Here is a 24572-nt window from a genome sequence, read left to right as displayed (position 1 = left end):
ATGATGCTGGCGGTACTGTTGCGCATTCAAGTGCCACAATACGTAGAAATGAGGGAGGACGTATTCTTCTATGCTTTTGCTTCTGAAACATATGAACAGGAACGGATGCGGCGTGCATCCCGGCAGTCAGGCGAGCACAGTATTTTCTGCTCTTGCTCTCCTGTTTAGCGGCGTCGGGCTGGTTTCTAAACCGAATTGCGCGTGTCTGCTAGATTTATTCGATATTGAGGGCCACCAGTGGAAACCGGGGCCAACGAGCAGAATTTAATCGGTGTTTTGTCGTAAATAAAACATACATATTATGCAGCATGCGGCATATGTAACAATCTTTTCATCTGACCACCACCAGGCTCCTTCTGATGCCACCGCGTGCAGTGAATATGATACGATAGGCAGGTAGTCTACATTATTTGCAAACAGTTACGCAGAAGGAAAGCTGTCTGTCTACGAGATGCGACCAGGGGCACGTTCGCCGAAGCCGCTGAACTGTTATGAGAAATACGCACGCGATGGATGCCCCCGTTGAACTTCACTTGTGCTACAGACAGAGTTGTTGTCGCGAACAAAGCAGCGGACTACTCGAAGCTTAGCTCTCTGGAGTCAGCCGATGCGGTTAAGCTTCTTTGTGCATTGGCTGCCGCGGCGAAGTGACATCGCAATTTATGCCTCGCTAGAAAAGGGTCAAATGTCTTGGATTTTTACTCGCCGTTTAATTCGCCTAACGTACTGTGTTAGTTTTTTCGCTTGCCTGTGTCTGCTTAGAATAAACGTGTTTGATCAACATCGACAATTGCTGGCGTTTTACGGGCCAAACAAGGTATGATTATGAGGAACGCCGTAGTGTCGGAATCAGGATTAATTTTGACCGCTTGGGGTTCTTTAATGTGCACATAAATCTCAGTATGCGGGTGTTCTTTGTATTTCAACCCCATCGAAATGCGGCCACCGTGGCCGGGAATCTATCCGCGCCCTCGAGCATAACAGCACGACACCATACATGCTATGCTAGCACGGTGGTTTGCTTGATCAACGTCCGCATGCATACATACCGCGGGCTGGGCATACATATACCACGGCAGAAAAACGTTGACGCACCTACTCCTTGCCTCTTACTTTTTTTTTACTGCGGTAGTGCGCAGCTGGTATCGACACAGCACGTACTTATGAACGGAGGCTTGTGAGCCTGCACTAGCTTGACACAAGTCCCAGGACACAACCAGAAAATGTTGACGACGGAGTCGCCACCACGGCACACCACTGTCTCTTCGACGCGGTATGCACTGACGTAGTCTGCTTTGCAGGGCTTCTCTCCGTTTTCCAGTGCTTTCCTGAGAAAGTAACCTTCAGACAAAGTTATTTTTATTTTGTGGCGTTGTGGAATGTCCGACCACTGATTCTTTTGTACAAATTCTTCAGTTGTAATCGCTTTCACGATCATTCACGACCATTATAGTTTCGAACGCTGTCTATATGCCTTACACTTATTTTTATTTAGACCGCATTATAACCCCTTTTGTTTAACCCCTTTTAGTTGACGTGATATGGCTGTCGCGTCTCCGCTTTCTTTTTCTTTTTTTTTTCTTTTTTTTTTCATCCTTACGTGAAAAGAAATTCTGTCATATCTATTTGCAATCAGTTTTCGCCTACCAGTGCTTGAAAAGTTGCGTATACGGTTTTGTATCTTAATCTTCTGGAGCGCTCTTTCTTTTCTTGTTCTTGTGACACGACTGTTGTATCTTGATTTGTTCACTTCGTTTAGTGCTTGTTACTCCCACTCCTGCTTACAGCCTCAGTTAGAGGCTAGCAGTACTGTATAAATAAATAAATAAATAATAAATAAATTTCTAAACTATAGAGCAGTATTACTGGCGCAATGACTGCTCGAGCTGTTCGCGCCAAAATGAAGCACGGGGACGGTGCACGCGCGTGCGCTCACCGCGGCACAGTGCGGCCGGTCGTCTTAGTGCGAGCGGCATGGCCTCCGAGATTAGCCGGCGGCGCGGAGGCCATGCGAGAGGCTGAGTTATGTCGCGACTCCCCGCCAGGCGCCCCTTTTCGGCGCGCCACCTATCCAGCGCTGGTCTCCCATGGCGTTGCGATCTCCTGCAAAATTGGGGACGTCGTTCCCGTCTTTCTTTCAGGTTATCGGTTCAGCTGGTGTCCTCAATTTTCTCTTTCGGCGGCCGGTCGTTGGGAGCGATGGTTTCGATAACTACTCGGATAGTAGAGACTGATGCATTTCTGGGGTGGTGTTGATTGGAAAAAAAAAAGGGGGGGGGGGGGGGGTTGCTGGATTTATCAGCATGCGTCGTGTTTTTGGAAGTGAACTGCTTTCTGAATAAAAGACTTTCCGTAGCTGTTCTTGGTGAGTTTCTTGAATATATCATCTGTTTTTCTTTTGTTTTTTCACGTTGTGCGCTGCAGTATGTTCCGGCTCTTCGCATTAATGTCGAAGACTAATGTATTCCTACGAAAAATAATAAACACTCCAGCCACTTTGCTAAAGTTAAACTTTAAAAGCTATAAAACTGACCCGACCTTTCGGGATCGGTCCCGAAACGTCGGGTCAGTTTTATAGCTTTTAGAGTTTAACTTTAGCAAAGTGGCTGGAGAGTTTATTATTTTTCGTAGGAATTTTTCACCCAGCCAGACAGATCTCTGTCGAATATGTTCACACTAATATATTCCGCATTTTTGGGGGGTCTGAAGAAAACCGAAGATATCGACTTGTGTAGGTGTTTTTGCAGCGTTTTATTTTCAGGCTACGGGAACATCCAAACACGGCCGGGAGTCTTATGTTTCAAGGGCGAATTGAATTGTCGTTCAATGAAATTTATATAAGAGAGAAAAATTATGACGTAGGATTTCTTGACGATCGAAAAACAGTCGTTTAGACGTATCTGAGAAATATTTTTGGTTGCGGCTGGAGTGAAATGAGAGCTCGTCCCTCGATGTGTTCCATTCTTATATTTGCCGTGGCATGCTCTATTGTAGTAATCAAAGGGGCAAGGAAATAAAAAAAGGGGCCAGACTGACAACCCGTGAAAGCATATTTTTTCTTGGAAAGCTGCGCCCCGCCACGGTGGTCTAGTGATAAGTTATGGCGCTCGACTGCTGACCCGAAGGTCGCGGGATCGAATCCCGACCGCGGCGGCTGCATTTTCGATGGAGGCGAAAATATGATTGAGGCCCGTGTAGTTAGATTTAGGTTCACGTTAAAGAACCCCAGGGGTTCAAAATTTCAGGAGCCCTCCACTACGGCGTCCCTCATAATCATATCGTGATTTTCGGACGTTAAACCCCAGATATTATTATTATTATATCTGGATATGAACTTTAGACTCCCGGTGAGAAGGACAGCGGCGCAGTTTCGGGGGGGGGGGGGGGGGTGTTGGTCGGCCTCAGGGGGGGGGGTTACAACCCCCGAAACCCCCCCCACCCCGTCGGTGCGCCACTGCCTCGCCAGACCGAGCGTTCTTGTTATGCCTCTTCGGGCTATGCATCGCGAGCCCACACAGGTTTCACGCCCACACTAACGAGGACACAATAAGAAAAGCATTACCATTTTCGCTAGTTATGCCGAGACTGCCAGCGATGCAAGACAATGATGATAACTGTCAGGGTTTCACGCCACAAAGCCACGACACGATTACGAGAGACGCCGTAGAGTGGAGGGCATCGGAAATTTCGACCATCTGGGCTTCTTCAACGTGCGCCTAAATTTAAGTTCACGGGCCTCTAGCATTTTCGCCTCCATAGAAGATGCGGCCGCCGCGGACGGGATTCAATCCCACGACCTTCGGGACAGCAGTCGAGCACCATGAGAGCAGCACTTGGGGCTAGTTGATGTTCCACGACATCAAAGAAATTGCGTGACGAAAACACGGACAGAAGAAGACAAGTACAAAGACAGCGCAAACTTTCAACTGAATTTATTGTGCCACCATATCTGCTTATGTGTTGCCACAGTATACATCACGCATGCGCGCAAATGGACGCGACGCGAAAAAGACCGCGCATGCACAAAAAGTGAGTAAAACAAGCAGTTCTCACTGGTCCTCACTGATAAGGAGCTTGTGACCAGGACTCAAGGAGCGCCTTGAGTCCTGGTCACCGACAGGAGAACAGCGTTTACGGCAGACGTAACGCAAACAATCTTGTAATGCAGCCAGACAATTCACCGTAGGAGACGATTGGCCTCATCGAACGTCTCAATAAAACACATGTCGGCCACGTACGTCAGTGTCGAACACAAGACTTGTGATGTCAACCTTCCATGCATATCCTTCGCCTACAATCAGGCAGTGCAAGCGACAACGCACAAGACTTCGTCCACGCTGGTTTACGGAAGGAGCCCGGCAACGACGCTTCACGCAACACTGCCGACTTGGACTTAAGACAAAAATGTGGACGTCGCCGCCTACATTCAGCGCGCTGAAACCAAACAAATCGCCCGTTTGTGCATCGAGAACTAGCAGACTGCCGACAGCCGTCGTTACAACCTTCGACGGTTGTCGGGCGGAGCAATGCGGCGCCTGCGACTCGTATAAACAAAACCGAGCTGCGGGCCATTGCCGGGGGTCAGCACGTATATCAGCTGGCTTCGGCGGCGTTTTCCTGGAAGCGCGCCTTCGGAAACGCGTGGTGGTGTTGGCCGGAACATTTCCGTCAGCGCCTCGTACGACCGTGCGGTGGGCGCAAGGCAGTGCGGGGGACTCGGACAGCGAAGGCAGCGAGCGTCTGCTCAACGAGCTCGGAGCTCAGATTTACGACTAGAAGTGCTCGCCACGGACTGCGACTCTGCCGAGCTAAATGACCCGACTACTATGGTGCTGCAGATCTCGATGGCTGGAGGCATCCGAGCACCAAGCTCGAACCGTGGGAACGTGACCTTCGCTCGAGAGCACCGTGCAGCAGTGTTTTTAACAGACCTGAAGGGAGGGTCCGGAGAGACGGATTTCGGAACGCGCCGAGTGCGCATCGGAATAAACGAACTGCATTTTACCCAGTTCTCATCAGCGACATAAGAAAGCCGGCTTTCTCGGTTCACACCGGAGAAAGGGGCACACGAACTTCACTAGGGTGCTACGTATAACACCAATCCGGCGGCCGTGTGGTAATTGGCCTGAGCGCCTTCACGCCGGCAGGGCCTCCGCAAAAAAACGCCGACGGTATTTCGGGCAATACAAGGTACTTGGACGTCTTGGCGTACTGGACCAAGAAGCTATGCTCGACGGCATTAGACTCTCAGCGGCGCCGCGGACAACGTAGTGCGCCTCGCACTTTACATGAGCGCCGACGAACCTTCATTTCGAACTTACTTTGTTAATTTCATTTGCGTGTATCTTTACCTCCATGTTGCCTTTCCAGCATCAGGACGTATAGGCCTAGTGCGCTGCAGCTTTGAACCACTCTATTGGATGGATGCTATGAGCGTCCCCTTTGTAACGGGGCGGTGACATGTCTGCCACCAGGCTCGGAGAAAAAAAAAAAAAAAAAAAACCCTTCCTTGTTTTATGTTGGCCTAATACCTTATTTACATTGATTAAATCTATGTTATTATACCAAAAAAAAAATATAAATTCACGGTCTATCTCTCTGCCTCTTAAGGCAGAATGACCTTATTTTTCCCCCCATTATTTATTTTTGTTCTTTATCTCTACTTTTCTGCCACCAATACTCTAACCGTCTCTTACTTATTTCTATCGCGGACGTGTTCGGCTTTCCATTGTTGTCCCTAAAACCCAAGGCTTCATGTAGACTCGTGCCCACACGTATACCTGGGTGAATATCGCCACATTCAATCAGTACATGTTCCATCGTTTCCTTAGTTCCCCCGCAGCATGTACATTGTTCTTCGTTACTGAATCTCGCTTTATAACTACGCGTTCTAAGGCAGCCCGACCTTGCTTCAAACAGTAAAGCGCTTCCCCTTGAATTATCATAAAACCTTTCCCTCCTTATTTCGTTTTTTCCCTTTCGGTAGTTACTCAGAGCCGGCTTCTTTTCCATCGCTGTCATCCAATAAGTCCTCTACGCCTCTCTGACCTTCCGCTTAATGCTCCTTGTTGCCATATCGCCCGCACTGCTAGCCGTATATTTACTGGTGAGCCTCCTAGTTCTTTTTCTCCACTGCGTGTCAACGCTTTTTCTATACAAATACCTGAAAACCTTCTCTGCCCATCTACTCTTCTTCATTTTCCTCAGCCTCTCTTCGAATCTCATTTTGCTCTGAGCTTCCCTCACTTCAAAGCCTGTCCATCCCATATCACCCTTTACAGCCTCATTTGTCGTCTTCCCGTGAGCGCCCAACGCGAGGCGGCCCACCGTCCTTTGATTTACATCCATTCCTGATTGTACCTCTGACTTCATGCACACCATTGAGTTCCCAAATGTAAGCCCCGGGACCATCACACCCTTCCACAGCCCTCGAAGCACCTCGTACCTATTGTACCCCCATAAAGCTCTGTGCTTCATAATTGCAGCATTCCTCTTTCCCTTTGCTACCGATGCTTTCTCTTGTACCTCCATATATCTATCCCCCTCATTTACCCATACTCCGAGGTACTTGTACTCGCTTACCCTCGGTATTTTTTGGCCCTGTATAAAGACCGCATGGTCTTCGTGATCATTGAATACCATCAATCCACATTTTGTTGCACTAAATCCTAGTCCTAAAGCCTCACATTCCCTTCCGCATATATCTGCCAGTCGCTGTATATCATCTTGACTGTCCGCAAATAAGACAATATCATCAGCATAAAATAGACCTGGAAGCTTCTGCTCAACCATCGTGCCGACCTGTTTGTGTGACAAATTAAATCCAATGTTGCTACCTTCTAGCGCTTTTTCCATCCTCACCATGTACAGCATGAATAACAGCGGGGACAAAGGACATCCCTGTCTCAGCCCCTTGCTGATTTCAACGCTGTCCTTGCTACTTATTCCTTCCCATTCTATACAAACTGTATTTCCTCGGTATATTTCCCTCAAAAGCTGTACACAGTCGTCACCTATGCCCACTTCCTTCAATATATCCCACAAAATTTCCTGATTAACGTTGTCATACGCCCCGGTGATATCTAGATAAGCTACGTATAAGGGCCTGTTTTCTATTTTCGATATTTCTATACACTGGGTAAGAACAAACAGATTATCGTCTAACCGCCTGTCGATTCGAAATCCATTCTGAAGTTCTCCCAAAATATCATTTTGTTCTACCCACGCTTCTATTTTTAATTTTACTGCCTGCATCGCCAACCTGTATAGCACCGATGTAATGGTTAGCGGTCTATACGAGCGAATGTTATCCTTTTCTCCCCTGCCTTTATAGATTAAGTTCATTTTACTTTTTCGCCAACTGTCTGGTATTTCCCTCTCCTGTAAGCACTTTTCTACGGCTTTCAGCAGTGCTTCTTTAGTGTTATGTCCGAGTTCGTTAATGAGGCTGACGGGAACCCCACTAAGCCCGGTGTAGTGCGCCTAGGAATTTTTCCTTCGGCTTTCTTCCAATTGAAATTCTCTAGTACTACATCTTCGTCGGTTGCACTGCTTTGCGCACTTTTACTCACCGGGGGAATCCCCTGGGCGACCTTTTTAAATGAATCGGCTGTTATCTTTCGGATGTAACCTAGCGCTTCATACCCTTCCAATTGATTTCCTCCTTCATCTACCATATGTTGTTGCATTGTGACAGACTTCCTACCCAGCGCTTTTAGGTGGCTCCAAAATATCCTAGGCGCGGCCTTCTTCTTTTCGCGAATCTCTGTCATCCAGCGTTCACTTTCACCTTTAATTTTTGCCTCGACTAATTTCTGCACAATGGATTTTTGCTCTAAATATATTTCCCATATTTGGTTGACTTCGTCCTGTGGCCGCTTCTCCTTTTTTGCTTGTCTGTGCTCCCGTGATGCCTCACGTCGCTTCTCGATCGCCTCCCGGATTTCTTTGTTCCACCAACTTTTTGGCTTTCTCTTTCCTTTCCAACAAATAGTTTTCTTCTCTTTTTCCATTTCTTTTGTGATTATATGTAGCAGCTCACTATACTTCCAGTCTTTACCTGGTAGTTCGTCTACTTTTTCCTCGACTCTTGCGGCTATATTTCCTATTTGTTTGTCATTTAGATACAAGCTGCCAAACTTTGATTCTATGTTCTTATTATCAGTTTTATATCCCATTTGTAATATTATGCGTTTATGATCACTACCCAAGCTGTTAATGCCTTCCTCGTCTATTCTCATCTCTCTAAGTTTGTCATATATTCCTTCTGTCATGAGACAATAATCAATGCTTGATTGCCGGTTTCCGACTTCCCACGTGATCTGCCCCTCACACTTAGGCCCCACGTTAACTATCTCAAGACTATGTTGCTCGCAGAGATCTAGTAATAACTTGCCATTGGTGTCTGAATATCCGTCAAGGTCATGAATGTGAGCGTTCATGTCCCCTAGAAGGATTATTTCGGCATCAGGACCAAATTCTTTAATATCGGTGCTTATGCATTTCACTATCTCCAGATTCTTTTCTCTGCAGTTATTCCCCGTCCACAAGTAAGCTACACCTAGCCACGTTTTCTTTCCACCTACTGTGCCCGAAACCCACATGTGCTCTGAACACGTTTGTTTCACTCTATCCAATTTTGTTCTGCTATGGATCAGCAAATTCCAACACCCCCACCTCTCCTTTCTGATGTGATCCTGTTACATCCTTCCCAAATATAATTGTCAATATGTGGTGGCTCTTCCAAGTCTCTAAGGTGTGTTTCTGTAACCGCATAAACACCTATCTGTTCCTTGCTTAACTGCTCCTCAATCTCTAACCATTTTGCCTTTTTTCTGCCACCCTGCATGTTTATGTAACTAATTGCAACACGCGCCTTCTCCCTTCTTTTACCTTTTCTCTGGTTTTTCGCTATACTGCCTGTCAAAGAGTCCCCCTGGTTGTTTTCCTCATTACAAGCTACCCTGGGCACCGAAGGGCCCGCGTGCCCCCCAAAAAAGCTACTGCGCGACCTGCCAGTCGCCAACCCACCTCATGACCAAGCCTCTTATCGAAGTGAATTCTGTCTCTTTGGAAACCGCCCCACCTGTGCACCTCCCTGTTTATATCCACTACCTCGAAGCCCTTCTCACGACTAATTCGCCATATCTCTTTGTTTGCGTCGACAACCGCTCTTTGCAAGTTGATATTCCTCACTGGTACTTCCGGTATTGTGCATACCACTATTTGCACCTGAGGGGAAATGGCGCGCATGTCATCGACCCCTTTCGCCAATGTGGGCGCTAGTTCGGCTGATTCTTCATTCAAGACGTCGTTTAGACCTCCCGCGATTATCACGAGGTTACGTCCATTAGCCTTAGTTGCGAGTTTTGCGCTAGCTCGTCTCATCACTGATCCCAACCTATGTCCCGGGAACTTCCCTATTAAAACTCGTTCGTCGCCTCTCACCCTTTCCTTGACTGCTTCTTCGCATCTAACTAAATTCGAGTCCCCGGCGATTATCACGTGCTCCGACTCTTCTGCTGGACCGTCCCGCACCTGGCTACTGCCTCGGTTATTAGCCCGTGTCACTGCTGCTTTGTCCCCTCCCTTTCCCAAAACTACTTCGCGGAAGCTGGGTCCTGTGACCCTTGCACCTGTCTTTTCCAAACCTGTTTCCCCCTTCGCGTCTACCACTGTGGGGGTCGATGCCCCGCTGTCGCTTGCTTCTTTGTTCACCATTACTACCTTTGCTAACTTCTCCTCGGCTGACTTAAGCCTTTCCCCCATGGCCATCGTTTTTTCCCGCTCTGTCGCCAACGCAAACTCCAGCTCGGCGATTCTTACCATGAGCTCATTCTGGGCAGCCATCATTATTTCCATTTTCGCCTCTAACTCGCATTGCTTACACTTGGCGTCAGCTCCCTCTGTCTTGTCATCCGTACAAACCTCTATTTTCCATCCCATTCCGCACCCTGTACACTTTACGGTCTTTTTGACCATGGCTAGATCGTTCACACGGCGGATTAGTTACACTTAAAATCAAATAGTATCTCAAAACTCCGCAAGTATGCTATACTTCAAAGCACACGTGTGCCTTTCAGCCACGTGGTGACCGAACAAAAAAAAAAAGACCCAGGCGACTGTCACACAGGAAACAGTACAAAATTGTAAGCCCTATTAAGCTTCAATCTAGCGGCTTATGTACTCATATAACTAAAAAAACAAGCTCGAATCATGCAAAAAAAAAAAAACTTATCTGACGCTGTCATTCTGGAGCCCACGAAAAACACGTCCGTCCTCTCCTAAGTCCACATTCCGAATCCCGAACAGGCAGCGCCTGTTCGGGACCGAACAGGCGAACAGGCAGCGCCACCGGACGGCCGCGGCGGAAAACTTGGGATTGTCGTTTGTTGCTCCCGTGCCCGCAGTCACGGTAGAAACGCATGGCTCCTCGCCGAAAGGACGTAAAAACGTCGCAGAATTCCGGTAATTTTCCGTACTTCTGCGTGCATGACTGGCACAACAGCTGTAGGAACACCGTTGGGAAGCAACTAGCTTTAAAATTCTGCGGGTTAAATCAGAAGTCGGACGAAAATGGAAGACATCTCTAGCGCAGCTGTGCGGGGCTGCGTAAGCAACGTCTCGAATTCCGTCCATGAGTGTCCCCCCTCTCGTGCGTTTCTTTTTCGCCTTTTATTATTTATTTTAAATGTATACACAAGCTTACAAGGTCACAAAGAAATAGGAAGATAGCAGGCTGACAACGGCCACCTAGAGGGCCAATGTGCCTGTCTGCGTCTTCTGCTCTGACGCGTGATTTCTTGCCAGCCAGAGCGGCGAACAGGGGTAGCCGGTGCGGAATCAGACACAAATTTGCCGCGTCCTCTTCGTTGGGAACGAAAACAGTTCGGTATGGCTCAGCACACGTAGAGCACTGAAAAATCAAAAGCTCACCTCCACTCGTATGTCGTAGTCCACGGTTTTCGACTGCACTCTGCATTTCCCAATAATGTAGGAAGATTCCATCGCGCACATCAATTCTTCTTTCAGACCACACACTGACCACTCGCGTGCAACTTCGTACCAAGCGGCCAAGAACTCCTTTTTGAAACACACGCTATTGCAATTTCAATCCTACGGAAACCGCAGAACAACACACGATCGCCGCTTCTTGTCCTCACGTTCACGCGCGGGCTGGCGGCCATGGCTAGTGATGCGCTTTCCTAGCAGACGACAACCAGTCACGAACTCACGGGCGCTTGCAGTCTCACTGTCTGTAAAATGTGTGTGCGCGCTCGCCTGTGTGTGTGCGTGCGTTGTGAGCGCGCGCGCGCGCGCGTGTGTGTGTGTGTGTGTGTGTGTGCGTGCGTGCGTGTGTGTGTGTGTGTGCGTGCGTGTGTGTGTGTGGGAGGGGGGTAATCTACTGTTCCCCGCGTGGTGTCCAAGGGACGGAAAAGAACTTGTTTCCGGCGCAAGCAGCTGTGTATTGTCGGCTTTTTCTTCCCTTTTTTCTTTTTTGTTGGTAGGGCTCGCAGTTCGGTTTTCAGCGAACAGAAGGACTGAGAGGGGTCTCTCTTTCTCGAATGGCTTTGAGGCCAAAAAGGGGAAGAAGTTTTGTTGAATGCTTACGTTAACAAGAGTCGCTGCATGCTGGTTTTTCGGCTGTAGTTTGAGAGGTTTTTCAGACAGGAAGAAAAACATCAATTAACATAAGTTAGCACAGCGTACTTACACACGCAGACAGAAAAAAAAAAAGAACTACGGTGGCCGTTCTTGGAGAACAGCGGCCGCCGCAACCGTAGCCGCCGCCTTGAAACATGCAGACGGGCCCGTAGGCGACAATCCTAACAGTGCGCCGCTAGCCCGATAGAGGGCGAGAGCAGTAGCGCCACCTTACCAGCTCTCGAGGAGTCCTGCAATCGATCGACGCCAGAATGCATTCCCGAACGTTTAGAATGTTCGGATAAGATTGCGCGCCCGACGCGAGTAGTTGCTTATTCTAGAAGTACCAGCGATGCCGCTGGAAATATTCGATGACCCATCTATAAAAGCGGACGTGTTTGACGGAAGAACACATTATCGACAACCGCACTCGCCGCTGTCATAGCAGAGCGAGTATTCTCCTTTTTCAGAGCGCAACCAGTTCGACTGCTTGCCGACATTACCACGTAAAACATTCCCTAAAGGGCACCTTTCAACTTGCAGTGTGTAACCGAAATTTCATCGGGTTTACCTGCATCTGCCGAGGAGCTGTCTCCGGCTCGTGTATCGGACGGGCTGGTGACACGAATAACGAGAACTGCACTTATTATGGCCACTCGCAGAAACTTTGCACGTGTAGCTTGTGGTGTCGTCGTCGCTCCCGGCGCCGTACGCGCCAAACACCACCGCGGGTTCGTGCACTGGGAGCTTCATGCAGGTTGCCGCGTCCTCGTTCGTCCCGCGCCCGTGTAATACCGTTCGAACTGCTGCGCGCGAGAACTCGGCCCATCACCGCGAAGGGACGGCGAGCCGTCGCGCGCAGCGAGGGAGACCCTAGGCGACACTCTCCAAATCAGTGATTTATTACGGGGGATCTTAATACAAGAGAACAATAATTCGTTACAACCAATCGCACGTAAGATAGTTACACAGGACACCAATTAGCTGATACAATTGTTACCAAATGTGGCCGCGAATGGCACACCTATGAAACAAACAAGCAAAGAAAGAACCAGGTTTGGAGAGCCGACCTACCCTTCGGCCAGCGCTCCCGCGATCTCGCACCCCAGAGCAATGAAACAGAAGGAACACTTAAAAGGAACATATACGGTGCACGATCGCGAGGCGCTGCCTCGGGACTTCGAGACCGCGGAGGGTAGCGCGCGCCTGCTGAGGCCGGAGCCCCGACAAAACGACGTAACCGCCGGCCGGCGGCGAAGAACAAAGAACAAAGGATCGCCGCCGGCCGGAGCGGCCAAAACACGTACGCACCCTTCGAGGTCCCCAAGTGGTCTCTCTCGAACCTCGTCGCGCGCGCACCCGCTTCTCGGCGAGCGCGAGCAAGGTCCAAATCCCGCGAAAATTGGGCCAATCGGCCACCGTGTTTAACCTTCGAGGGCGGGGTGGCAGCAAAGTGACAGCGATTTACGGCTAGCTGCCACCCGTCCGGTCGAGAGGAGAGAGACACGGGAATTCTCCAAGGGAATATGGCGTCGAGCCACTGGCGCGGACGCCTGAATTCCCACAAGCTGAACAGTGGAAATATTTCGAGCATTGCTTCTGCGAAACCACTTGCACGGCTGTGGCCACGTGAAGCAGCACATTGCGGCACGGCTGCTTAGCGCACGGCCTGCTGCTATTTCGCAAGTATGGCGACTCAATGATGTGGGCATTCTTACTTAACTCTCACTCGATTTCTCCTTGCAGAGCACTGCCAGAGGCGCTGCGTGCATGGCGTCTGCATCCGACACAACCGGTGCCTCTGCGACGAAGGATTCTTTGGCCGGAGGTGCGCCAGGCGTAGGTACACCAATTATGCACTCACAGTTGCATTCCTCGCAATTTGACTGAACCTCTCTCGATAGCATTGGCAAGTCTCTGTGCTTCACTCTTACAGAATGCAGTAGAAATGCACGCACCATGAACCATTTTATCGCCGATCGGGTGAGCAGCGCGAATGGCAGCGGCGAGAGAACGCGTTTCATATGCTGATTTAGTATGGACAGTCTTTCAAAAAGCACGTGTCGTGGTATCCTCCCGTAACAGCTACAGCAAATAAATTACATGTGGCCGGTATACCTTCTAAACTACGTTATTCAGTTCCTACAAGTGTGAAGCTTCTGATGTGCAATTCTCTTATTATGTAAGTTTTACGTTGCTGCTACCTATAGTATGAGTTACTACAACTGTTACCAACACGAATAAATTACGCGTAATACAACACAAAAATCTTGTCGAAAAACAATGAAGGACGCCGTCCAAGGTCAAAAATATTTATAACATTTCGGCTCCCACACGAAGCCTCCTTCACTGTGAAGCGCGAAACATGAAGACTATGTGGTTATATGCGGGTGAGTACGTGACGTAAGCTGCTCGCGTATAGCGATTAGAATTGCGGTCGTTGCGAAACGTCAGTGACTATCTTTCACCTTAGTCGGCGTTCTTCACCGTGATTTCAATCCGACCAGACAAGGTTTTGTCACGCTCCGATCGAGCAGTTACAAATGCTTCGTACGAAAGTCATTCAGAACCACACTTCCCAGAGATTCTCTTCCTAGCCTTTACGAGTCAATGGGAGCTACGCACTCGGGAGAAAATACCATTCGCTCCAAACTATTGCCTCTTTGACACGCAAATACACCTCACACCCGATTTCGAAAAGTTGCAGAACCATTTGCAGAACCATATGGGACCCATTTTGTGGGCTGCCTAGCTGCGGCGGCCGCCGCGGGTGCCACAATATGCCCGTGCTGCACTCTACAGTGCCATATTATACTTAAGAATTACACCGGCGCGCTCGTGATCATACCGAATGTGATCCGCGCGTTCAAAGGAAAAAAGAGGAAAGAAACCCTGGCTGATCCATAACGGGAATCGCATTAACACGAAAGTGAACCGTGTCTTCACAAGAGTATAGCTGACTGTTTGTTATACGTTAATGCATGGGAGTTTGCATAATGTATATTGGTGTTTGGCAACGTCTGAAGCGGATGCACCCACGTTCACGCGAAGTGGCACATCTCCATCGCGACGACTAACGCCAAAGATCACGATTTAACCCTTGTGAAGGCTGAAGTAGTTTAGACCTGGTCACAGCATATATTCAACCCCGCGCAAAGATGGCGTCAACAAGCACAGGGATGCAACAGCTGCGCCAATTGCGCCAAATTTGATACAATGCCTTATTTTTGCGCCAAGCTGAACCAAAACGGTGAAATTTGTTAAAATTGTGCCAGCTGCGCCAAAATGCCCCACCAGCTTAAAATTTTCTCAGTTGCGCAAGTTTGAGCGAGAAATTGAGCCCGCCTTGGTCATCTGCAGTGTGGGCATCGTCATCCAATACAGACGCGCAGACCCTAGACCCCCCCCCCCCGCCCCCCGCGAAATAAAAGAAAAAAGTCAGTTTCACCGCAAGGACGAAGCAATGAATGCGATAGTAACAAACTGTAATGTTATACGAAGTGAGGCTGGCAGCGAACTCTTTTGTATCCGATCTCGCGTAACTCTACAAAACGCTGGTGTAAGAGAATACGGCCGCTCCAGGAAAAGATGCCCTTTCTGCACAGTGCCTTCGCATTGAGAGCGCAGCATGTAGCAGGATATACGAGCCGCCCGCTGATGGCTGCCGAGATAGCGCGCGCGCCAGCGATCGCGACTGCGCCCTTAGAATAAAGGTTCAAAGTTGCTGTTCGAGCGGCAGATCCCCCCCCCCCCCCCGTGAACACACTGCTTTTATTGAAATAGCAGCGTTCACGTGCACTGTGCACGGATTAGCTGATGTTGAATGGTTTTTACATATTTTTGTTTTCTTTTCTAAAAGTAAGCCTTCTTTGTTACACTGCTCCAAATTTGGGATTTCGGGCTAAAATTTTCAGGTTTTTTTTCGTAACCTGCTCCAAATTTGGATTTTTGTGCTCCAAGAGCAACATTTTGCTGCTCCAAAAATTGCTCCAAATCCTATTTCGGCTGTTGCACCCCTGCAAGCACTGCTTGGTAGTCGACATGCGCTCATTCAAGGCGTCGTCATGGTGTGCGCTCCCCAGTAACAGGGTAACCTACGGCCGCGCTCATGCCACACTGCGCTTCCGGAAAGCGACAGGTGTGAGAGATGTCAGGCGCGTTTGTGAAGTGTATCATGCATGAGCGTCGGTAGCTCAGTGGGTAGGGCGCCCGGACACCTATCGTCGCAAACCGAGAGGTCGTGGGTTCAACTGCCAGGTGAACCAAACTTTTAGATGCGAAGTATCTTAAGGCGGAGCTCAATCCGGTGGTGGTGGTGTGCGGCGTGACCACCCTTACTGCGCATGAGCATACCCTCTCCACACACCTCCTCTCCACTTCTCTCCCCTCCCCCTTTCCACTCTTGCTCTGAAACGCGCGCTAGACATGCTGAAATTCTCTCCTGCGCAACGCCGCAATGAGCTCGAGCGCATGCGCGTCCCCTCCCCTTCTCTCTCCACTCCTACGCAGCCCCCCTCTCGCCCGCCTGTCGACTGCGTTCCCCGCTCGCCCTGTGAGAATTAACGGCCAGGCTAGATGGAAGATATAACGCGCGTAGCGTCCCTCTTCGCGTTCCACGACGCGAGGTCGGTAGCATGCCCAACGAACGCCAACGGAACGCGATCGTGCAAGTGCTCCGGCTTCGCATCGCCTCATGGTCCCCTTTAGTGGGAGATGGTGCAATTTTTCTTATTTCCGCCACGGATATACGTCAGTGATGTCTTGGTGGACCCCGGCATTTACCACTTCCGCGTTAAGAAAGTTCTCAAAGTCATGACGCGCGCTGGCGTAGCTTCTAGCCCCCTTGTCATCACCCCCGTGTAGTTTTCAGCGCGCTCGCTGAAGCGAAAGGAGAGAGAAAGCGCGTGCGACAAACCTCTGTAACACCGCTCCAATTTGTGGGATCCTAAAATTTCCTGCGGCTGCGGGCCCGCGAGGCGGCGGTGAGGCAAGGCCTCGACGTCCCCACGTGGGAGACATAAGGCCCGGTCGGAGAAAGCTCCGCAGGAGTACCAATAAAGTTGCTACCAACCAACCAATGATTCGTAGGTCAATACACTCCCATAGCGAGGTTATGCGATGATTACTTAGAAATATGTTGCAGGACCTCTTTAAGTGTGGATTTTTGCGCATTATATGATCAGCCTATCGAAACATTTTTTGATCTTGTACACGCACCTCAGCATATATTGCGCCATGACTAAATTTGTGCATTTCTTCTTTTTCTTTTTGCCAAAATGTCGCACTCGTACATGTCAACTTGGAAGTACGTATGTCTCTTGTCGTTTATTATGCACTTTTGTACAATGCTAATTTTCTATTATCTTCTGCACTGTTGTACTGTGTAATGTTAACCTTGTCGTACTGCTGTCTGTGAAATGTGATGGTTCAATTTAGAAGTCCAAGCCGAATTTAAAAGCTTTTCTGCCCATTGTCCACAGCATCATTGTATTCTGATGTCGAATATAAAACTGAATTGCACTGAAAACGTCACAAATAAAACTTAGCAATGGTTTTCTTGTCGTATTGGAGAGTACTGCCAGCATAAATAATTATCCTGAGGCATCAATAAAGTGTTTAAAAATTATACCACATGATGTACAGGCAATGCTTTTGTAAACATCAACCATTTTTGCGTGCATTCTTAATTTACAGGCGCACAGGGAAAATCGCACTGTTCCGCACAGGACGCATGGCATCGTCGCATTCTTTTTTTACACGCGAACTAGCGCTTTAAATCTTGCCTCTTTCCTCGTAAAATAACAGATTGGAACAGCCTGCTGTTATCGCAAATAATAAGCACCGACTCCACTGAACGCATGAATCGCCATTGCCACTTTAGCAAATCATTTTTTTTTTTTAAATGCGAAGCATTTCTTAGCGAACTTTTGTCATTTTGAGCTTTCCTATCTACGTATCTATCTAGCCGCCTACGTCTGGGTGCTCGCATGATCGCCTCCCTAACTTGGTGTAGACCAAAATTGGCATGGGAGGGTAAAAGGATTTGACGAATATGACTGTCGGGCCTTCACATGAATAACGAGAAAATCCTGTTTAGTACGTCGTCAAACCCTTTCCTCCAGACACGTGTGGCACATACCCGTTTACCACGGGCCGCAGTGTACGGGTATGGATGGATGGATGAATAAACTTTATTTTGGTCCCTCGGAACGCGCCCTAGCACGTTGCGGGCCGCTCCCACGTCGGGAAAAATATGCGCCACAGGAATCCCAGCAGGAATCGAACCCAAGCATTCTGCGCGGCAATCAGGTATTCTACCACAGAGCCACGCCAGGTCTATGAACTGGTTTGGGAAAACAGCCTGTGCAGGCGTAATGTCGTTCCAACATTAACTGTGGTAGTGGTTCTGGCTATCTAATTTTACAAGAAAGCAATAAACACTACGTATGTATTGCTACGATACAGGCGTCATATCAGATTAACGTCTGTGGTTCCAGTGTTGGGCCCAAGGACAACCTCCTTGGTTGGGCCCGCTTTTATAGCAGTCTAAAAAAATCTGGCAGATCCCACGCACTGTGGGAATCGATGTAATGCGAAGCAGCCAGCAAAGAGCTGCATACATCGCCTTGTTTGTCTTTGAGTCAAATGAAATCATTCATACCATGGCATCTAGTTCACTATATATCGCATGTTTCCCATGCACGCACGCATGCACAATCTGGTATATACCATGCCAATGAAACGTGTATTCTGGTATGTACCATGCATGACCTTTCATTTATGTCCATCATGCACTCTTGTCATGCCATACCAATTTTGGTATATATCCAGCTAACAAAACGGCCGGAAGCGCACCACGACAGTGTCATGTAAATCACGCCGTGCATGATATGCATAACATGATTCGCATGTTAACCACTGTCATTTATGTTCGTCATACAGTCGCATCGCGCAGTACCAATTTTGATGTATATCAAACGAGCGAAATGGCCGCGAGTGCACCATGAGGCTGGCATGTAAATCATGCCACACATGACATGCATATCATGGTTTTCGTGTTACCACCTGTCACTTATGTTCGTCATACAGTCACACCAGGCCATACCAATTTTGGTGTATGTCAAACTAACGAAACGGCCGCGAATGCACCATGAGCGTGACATGTAAATCATGACATACATGACATGCATATATAGTTTTCATGTTACCACCTGTTCTTCATGTTCTTCATACAAGTGCGTCGCGCAATACAAGTTTTGGTGTATATCAAACGAGCGAAACGGCCGCGAATGCACCATGAGCATGGCATGTAAATCATGTCGTATATGACTTGCATGTTATGATTTTCATGTTACCGTCATGCAGTCGCGTCGCGCAATACCAGTTTTGGTGCATATCAATCTAGCGAAACGGCCGCGAGCGCACCGTGAGCGTGGCATGTAAATCATGTCATACATGACATGCATGTCACAGTTTTCATGTTACCACCTGTTATGCATGTTCCTTATACAGTCACATCGCACAACACCAATTTTGGTGTATATCAATTTAGCGAAACGGCCGCCAGTGCGCCATGAGCGTGGCAAGTAAACCATGTCGTACATGACATGCATGTCATGATTTTCATGTTACCACGTGTCATTTATGTTTGCCATACAGAAATCTCTCGTCATACCAGTTTTCGTATATATCCATTCATTTAAACGGCCGCGAGCGCCCCAAGACCATGTCGTGTAAATCATGCTGCACATGACATGCGCGTCATGACTTGCATGTTATGACATGTCATTATGTTTGTCACGAACTCTTGTCACGCCATACCAATTTTGGTATATATGAAACTTACGGTAAGGCCGCAAGTGCCCCAAGGCCGCGGAATGTAAGTCATGCTGTTCATGACATGCATGTCATGATTTTCATGTTATGACCTGTCATTTATGTTCGTAATAAGGTGATGTTATGCCACACCAATTTTAGTATACATCCGATTAACGAAACGGCCAGGACAGCACAAAGTTGTAGGCGGCTAGATAGATAGATAGATAGATAGATAGATAGATAGATAGATAGATAGATAGATAGATAGATAGATAGATAGATAGATAGATAGATAGATAGATAGATAGATAGATAGATAGATAGATAGATAGATAGATAGATAGATAGATAGATAGATAGATAGATAGATAGATAGATAGATAGATAGATAGATAGATAGATAGATAGATAGATAGATAGATAGATAGATAGATAGATAGATAGATAGATAGATAGATAGATAGATAGATAGATAGATAGATAGATAGATAGATAGATAGATAGATAGATAGATAGATAGATAGATAGATAGATAGATAGATAGATAGATAGATAGATAGATAGATAGATAGATAGATAGATAGATAGATAGATAGATAGATAGATAGATAGATAGATAGATAGATAGATAGATAGATAGATAGATAGATAGATAGATAGATAGATAGATAGATAGATAGATAGATAGATAGATAGATAGATAGATAGATAGATAGATAGATAGATAGATAGATAGATAGATAGATAGATAGATAGATAGATAGATAGATAGATAGATAGATAGATAGATAGATAGATAGATAGATAGATAGATAGATAGATAGATAGATAGATAGATAGATAGATAGACAGACAGACAGACAGACAGACAGACAGACAGACAGACAGACAGACAGATAGATAGATAGATACGCTCAAAGTCGCAGAAGTTCGCTAAGAAGTGCTTCGCATTAAAAAAATTCGGCAGATCCCACGTACCGGGGGAGTCGATGTTATGCGAAGCATGCGGCGGGAAGGTGACTATGGCGTAATTTTTTTACTGAGCGACACGTCACAAATTCACGCCAAAGTATAAATTTTGTACCCACACATATACATTGAAGAGCCGCATATGTGTTATATATACCAGTTGTTTACGGTTGGGTAACGCTGCCAACGGCAACGTGGGCATTACCAACATCACAAGCGGTAAGCTGATATGTAGTGCGTATACTTGTCCCTTATGATAGAGAACGCACTCACGCTTCACGAACCCGTGTGTATGTGTGGAAGAAGTTCCTGACAGTTCTTGAACAAGGTCATCATCACCGTGATCAGTGAGCACCAGCAGCTGGTCATGACTTGTTATAGGATCCAGTCGTGATCGCGGTGACGAGGGGTCCATGTGTAGTGAAGTATGTGGTATAGTAGAGCCGTTGGAATTCCTAAACGCCTCGGTCATTTCGTCGAGAAATTGTGCGTCGATACAGCCGGCGACATGTCGGAACCTGAAGCCACCCTTCGCGTTGGTGTGGTATAGGCCGTCGAGGCTGGTAGGTCTGGATAGTGCTACGTAGACCAACATCAGTGGATGGCGCTTGTCGTATTCGTATGTGGCCTACGTAGCCTAGTCTACAAAGCGGCTGCCAACCAATCTGGCATCATCCTCGGTCAGCATGAGGCCATCGCCCAGCCTTGTAAGACATGAAGAGGACACTGCGGCATTCTCGCGGACTAAGTGCACTTTGCGGTGCGATGTTGGGAATATCATATGCAACTTTCGTTAATGTATTCCTCGGGGGTCGAGCAATGCTTCAATATAGCTTGCTGAGTCATAGGAATACAAATGATTAGACTGCTAACACTGGAACCACAGACGTAATCTGATATGACGCCTGTATCGTAGGAGTACACATCGTAGGAGTATCATGTAGTGCTCATTGCTTTCTTGTAAAATTAGATAGCAAGCCCCACAACCACAATTGACGTTGCACCGCTATTACGCCTGCGTAGGCTGTTTTTCCAAACCAGTTTATAGACCTGGCGTGGCTCAATGGTAGAATACCTGATTGCCACGCAGAATGCTTGGGTTCGATTCCTGCTGGGATCCTAATTTTCATTCGTTCTATTCGGCAAGTCAACGCTGCCGATGTTGGTTTTTCTTAACGCTTTCGCATTGAAGTTACGAATGTCTGTTCTCGCCGTTCCTGGGTAGATATAAACTGTCAATTACCTGTGGCGCATACCTGTACACCGCCGCCCGTGGCAAACGGGTATGTGCCACACATGTCTAGTGGAAAGGGTTTGACGACGTACGCGACAGGATTTTCACATTATTCATGTCATGACCCGACAGTCATATTCGTCAAATCCTCTTACCCTCCCATGCCAATTTCGGTCTACACTTGGTTAAGGAGGCGACCATGAATACATTAACGAAAGTGACGTATGATATTCACATGATTACACCATAAAGTGCACTTCGTTTCGATAATACTGACGTATGTACTCTAACGTGAGGGCTGACGTTACGTCGCACCACAAGTTACCCCTTAAGGCGCGTTTACACTAGAACGACACGACACCGATTTTGGTCTGCCGATTGTCGCCGGGGGTGTCTTTTGTCGTGCCGTCGTCCTATTTACATTGAAACGACGCCAACAGTCAGCAGATCCTCTGTGAAAGACGCCGTCCGCGTCTTATCGTGCTCCCAGTCTCTCGTCGGCCGATTCTCTTGTCACACAGAAGGCGCGCACAGCGACACCGACTAAACTTGCGCGCGAAAGTTGAAAACGGGGGAACACCTGTAGCTCATTTCGGCCGTCCTCCCTCCTCTACCGTTGTCCCTGTCGCCACCCCTTCGGGCGTCGGGGACGGGGGTGCGGACAGACAAAGGGAAGCAAAGAAAAGACGTCGGAGGGGTGCGCGAGATGCCCATTGTCAAATGCCCGAGTTTGTCGAGGGGGATCTCCCCCAAGATCTACCCCTTCGTCATTCGAAGCAACGACATGGAAAAATTTTCGCTCGGCCACCGATCTCCCGAAGATTTCCCGACGACACGTCGGCCGATACGTTCTGCTGGTGTTTTTGGTCTGCCATCATGTTACACTACTACATGCTGTCTTTGGAGGCCTCGGCGTCGTTGTCGGCCTAGTGTGACCAGACGGTCCGGCGACATCGTCGGCGGGCGACTCGTCGGACGACAGTCTGCGTCTGCCTCGTGTCTGCGTCGGTGTCGTGTCGCTCTAGTGTAAACGCGCCTTTAAACGCCAGTGTTGTCGTTGTCGACGTGCCTGGTAAGCCCACAATGTGCACACAGCTGCTACTACACTTACAAAAACACGTCGATCCACCTCGTAACGCTTGGCTCCAAGCCATAAAGTACAGCATAGAAGTAACTGCTTCGCATGAAACCGATTCCCACAACGCGTGGGATCTACCGAACTTTTTTTTCTTGTTATTATTACTTCATGTAGTTTCAAATGTAAGTGACATTTGGTGCCTTTATTCTCGCGAGAATTTACGAAAACGTTTGCGTGTACACATTGTTTTTCTACTTTGTTCTTAATAACCTGATCTGTTTCTGACATTATTCTCATTGGCATTCCTTCTGCGCTTTTAAAGTTTTTCCCATTTGGTCGTGGCGTTATTTTCCTTCATTCCTTTTTGATGACTGTATAACTGCATTGATTTGGTGCTTCTGCTATGCGTGTTACCATACACGCATTCCTGTATCCCGCCCCTCTTGCTAGGATCCACATTAGCGTATGGAGCGTTGTATAAATAAAAAATTAATTAATTATAAATGAAACGAAACTGAAGTAACTGTATGCAGAGCAACGTAACTTTAAGTAGCATTGAATGAGCTCTTTTCAAAGTCGTACAAATGCGCTGGAACGAGCATTTGTACCTGTAAGACTGAAAAATTACACCATCTCCAGCTAAAGGGGACCATCAGGCGATGCGAAGCTGGAGCACTTGCACGATCGCGTTCCGTTGGTGTTCGTTGGGCATGCTACCGACCTCGCGTCGTGGAACGCGAAGAGGGACGCTACGCGCGTCGTATCTTCGATCTAGCCTGGCCGTTAATTCTCAAAGGGCGAGCGGGGAACGCGGTCGACAGGCGGGCGAGAGGGGGGCAGCGTGGGAGAGGAGAGAGAAGCGGAGGGGACGCGCATGCGCTCGAGCTCATCGCGGCGTTGCGCAGGAGAGAATTTCGGCATGTCTAGCCCGCGTTTCAGAGGAAGAGTGGAAAGGGGGAGGGGAGAGGGGAAGTGGAGAAGGAAAGCGGAGAGGGAAGGGAGAGGGTGAGGGGAGAGGAGGTTGTGGAGAGGGTATGCGCATGCGCAGTAAGGGTGGTCACGCCGCACACCACCACCACCACCGAATTGAGCTCCGCCTTAAGATACTTCGCATCTAAAAAAGCTGATTGAAAGTGTCTGCCGGAAATATATTACCAAACGTATTTTTGGAAGTAGCTAGTACGTATTACACCAATGTGCACCCTCCTATCTGCCCTGAAGTTTCTCTGTTCAAAGAAGGAAGGCACTGCAGCTGGGTTTTGAATAATCTAGCCCAAGGTTTTTATCCGAAATGCACAATTGTTACCTAAATTGGAATATCAGTTTTTTTTTCATACTACAGCCCGTTAGCAACCCACGTACCAGCAAAATTCCGCCTGGAGACTCCCTCGACCAATGACTCGGTGCCGTAAGGGAATAGCCACTGGATGCCGCCCCACCGCTATAGGCTGTTTGAAATTATTGCTTCCTTTGTGAGCATAGCGCATTTTTCAAGGATGAAAGGTGCATTAATAGGTGGCAAATGGAAATGTTTCGGGTGTAGCCATACGACTGAGATCGATATTTATTAGCGTTCACCTGAGCCCCGAACAAGAGGGCATTTCTGTTGAACACGCTCCCGGCACGAAGCTCGTCTTCATGTCAGGGAGGCCAGAGAATTCGGACTCATCTTACCGGGCTTTGATTGACGCTAATAAACGTCGATCTCAGGTCTACGCCAGTATCTCTGTTTCATATCTGGTGCCATTAAAACCGGGAGTCAAGACACATCTCTAATGGCTGCCGACTGGAATCCACGGTTCAGTCGACCGCCATGGATAAGTCGAAGAG

General features: G+C 48.0%; 2 protein-coding genes across 8 annotated transcripts in view; one reads left to right on the top strand and one right to left on the bottom strand.

Moving 5' to 3' along the window:
* Window positions 1–24572, top strand: part of LOC119372473 (protein shifted) — a 709384-nt gene that overhangs the window by 611095 nt on the left and 73717 nt on the right. For 5 of the 6 annotated variants that reach the window (XR_007417709.1, XM_037642948.2, XM_049419637.1 and 2 more), the window contains one exon: window positions 13390–13482. Coding sequence is in view for 5 of the 6 variants with exons in the window: in XM_037642948.2 (XP_037498876.1) it covers window positions 13390–13482 (93 nt within the window). In the remaining variant the exon portion in view is untranslated. Of the gene's footprint in view, window positions 1–13389; window positions 13487–24572 lie in introns of all 6 variants that reach the window. The other variant, XM_037642947.2, reaches the window with a different exon arrangement.
* The window catches only part of LOC119372474 (complex I intermediate-associated protein 30, mitochondrial), a 159476-nt gene that overhangs the window by 94200 nt on the left and 40704 nt on the right, over window positions 1–24572 (bottom strand). The gene's annotated exons all lie outside the window — the stretch shown is intronic.

Source organism: Rhipicephalus sanguineus, chromosome 10 (genome assembly GCF_013339695.2).
Source record: "Rhipicephalus sanguineus isolate Rsan-2018 chromosome 10, BIME_Rsan_1.4, whole genome shotgun sequence".
Classification (NCBI taxonomy): Eukaryota; Metazoa; Arthropoda; class Arachnida; order Ixodida; family Ixodidae; genus Rhipicephalus; species Rhipicephalus sanguineus.
This window is presented reverse-complemented; position numbering and strand designations above follow the sequence as displayed.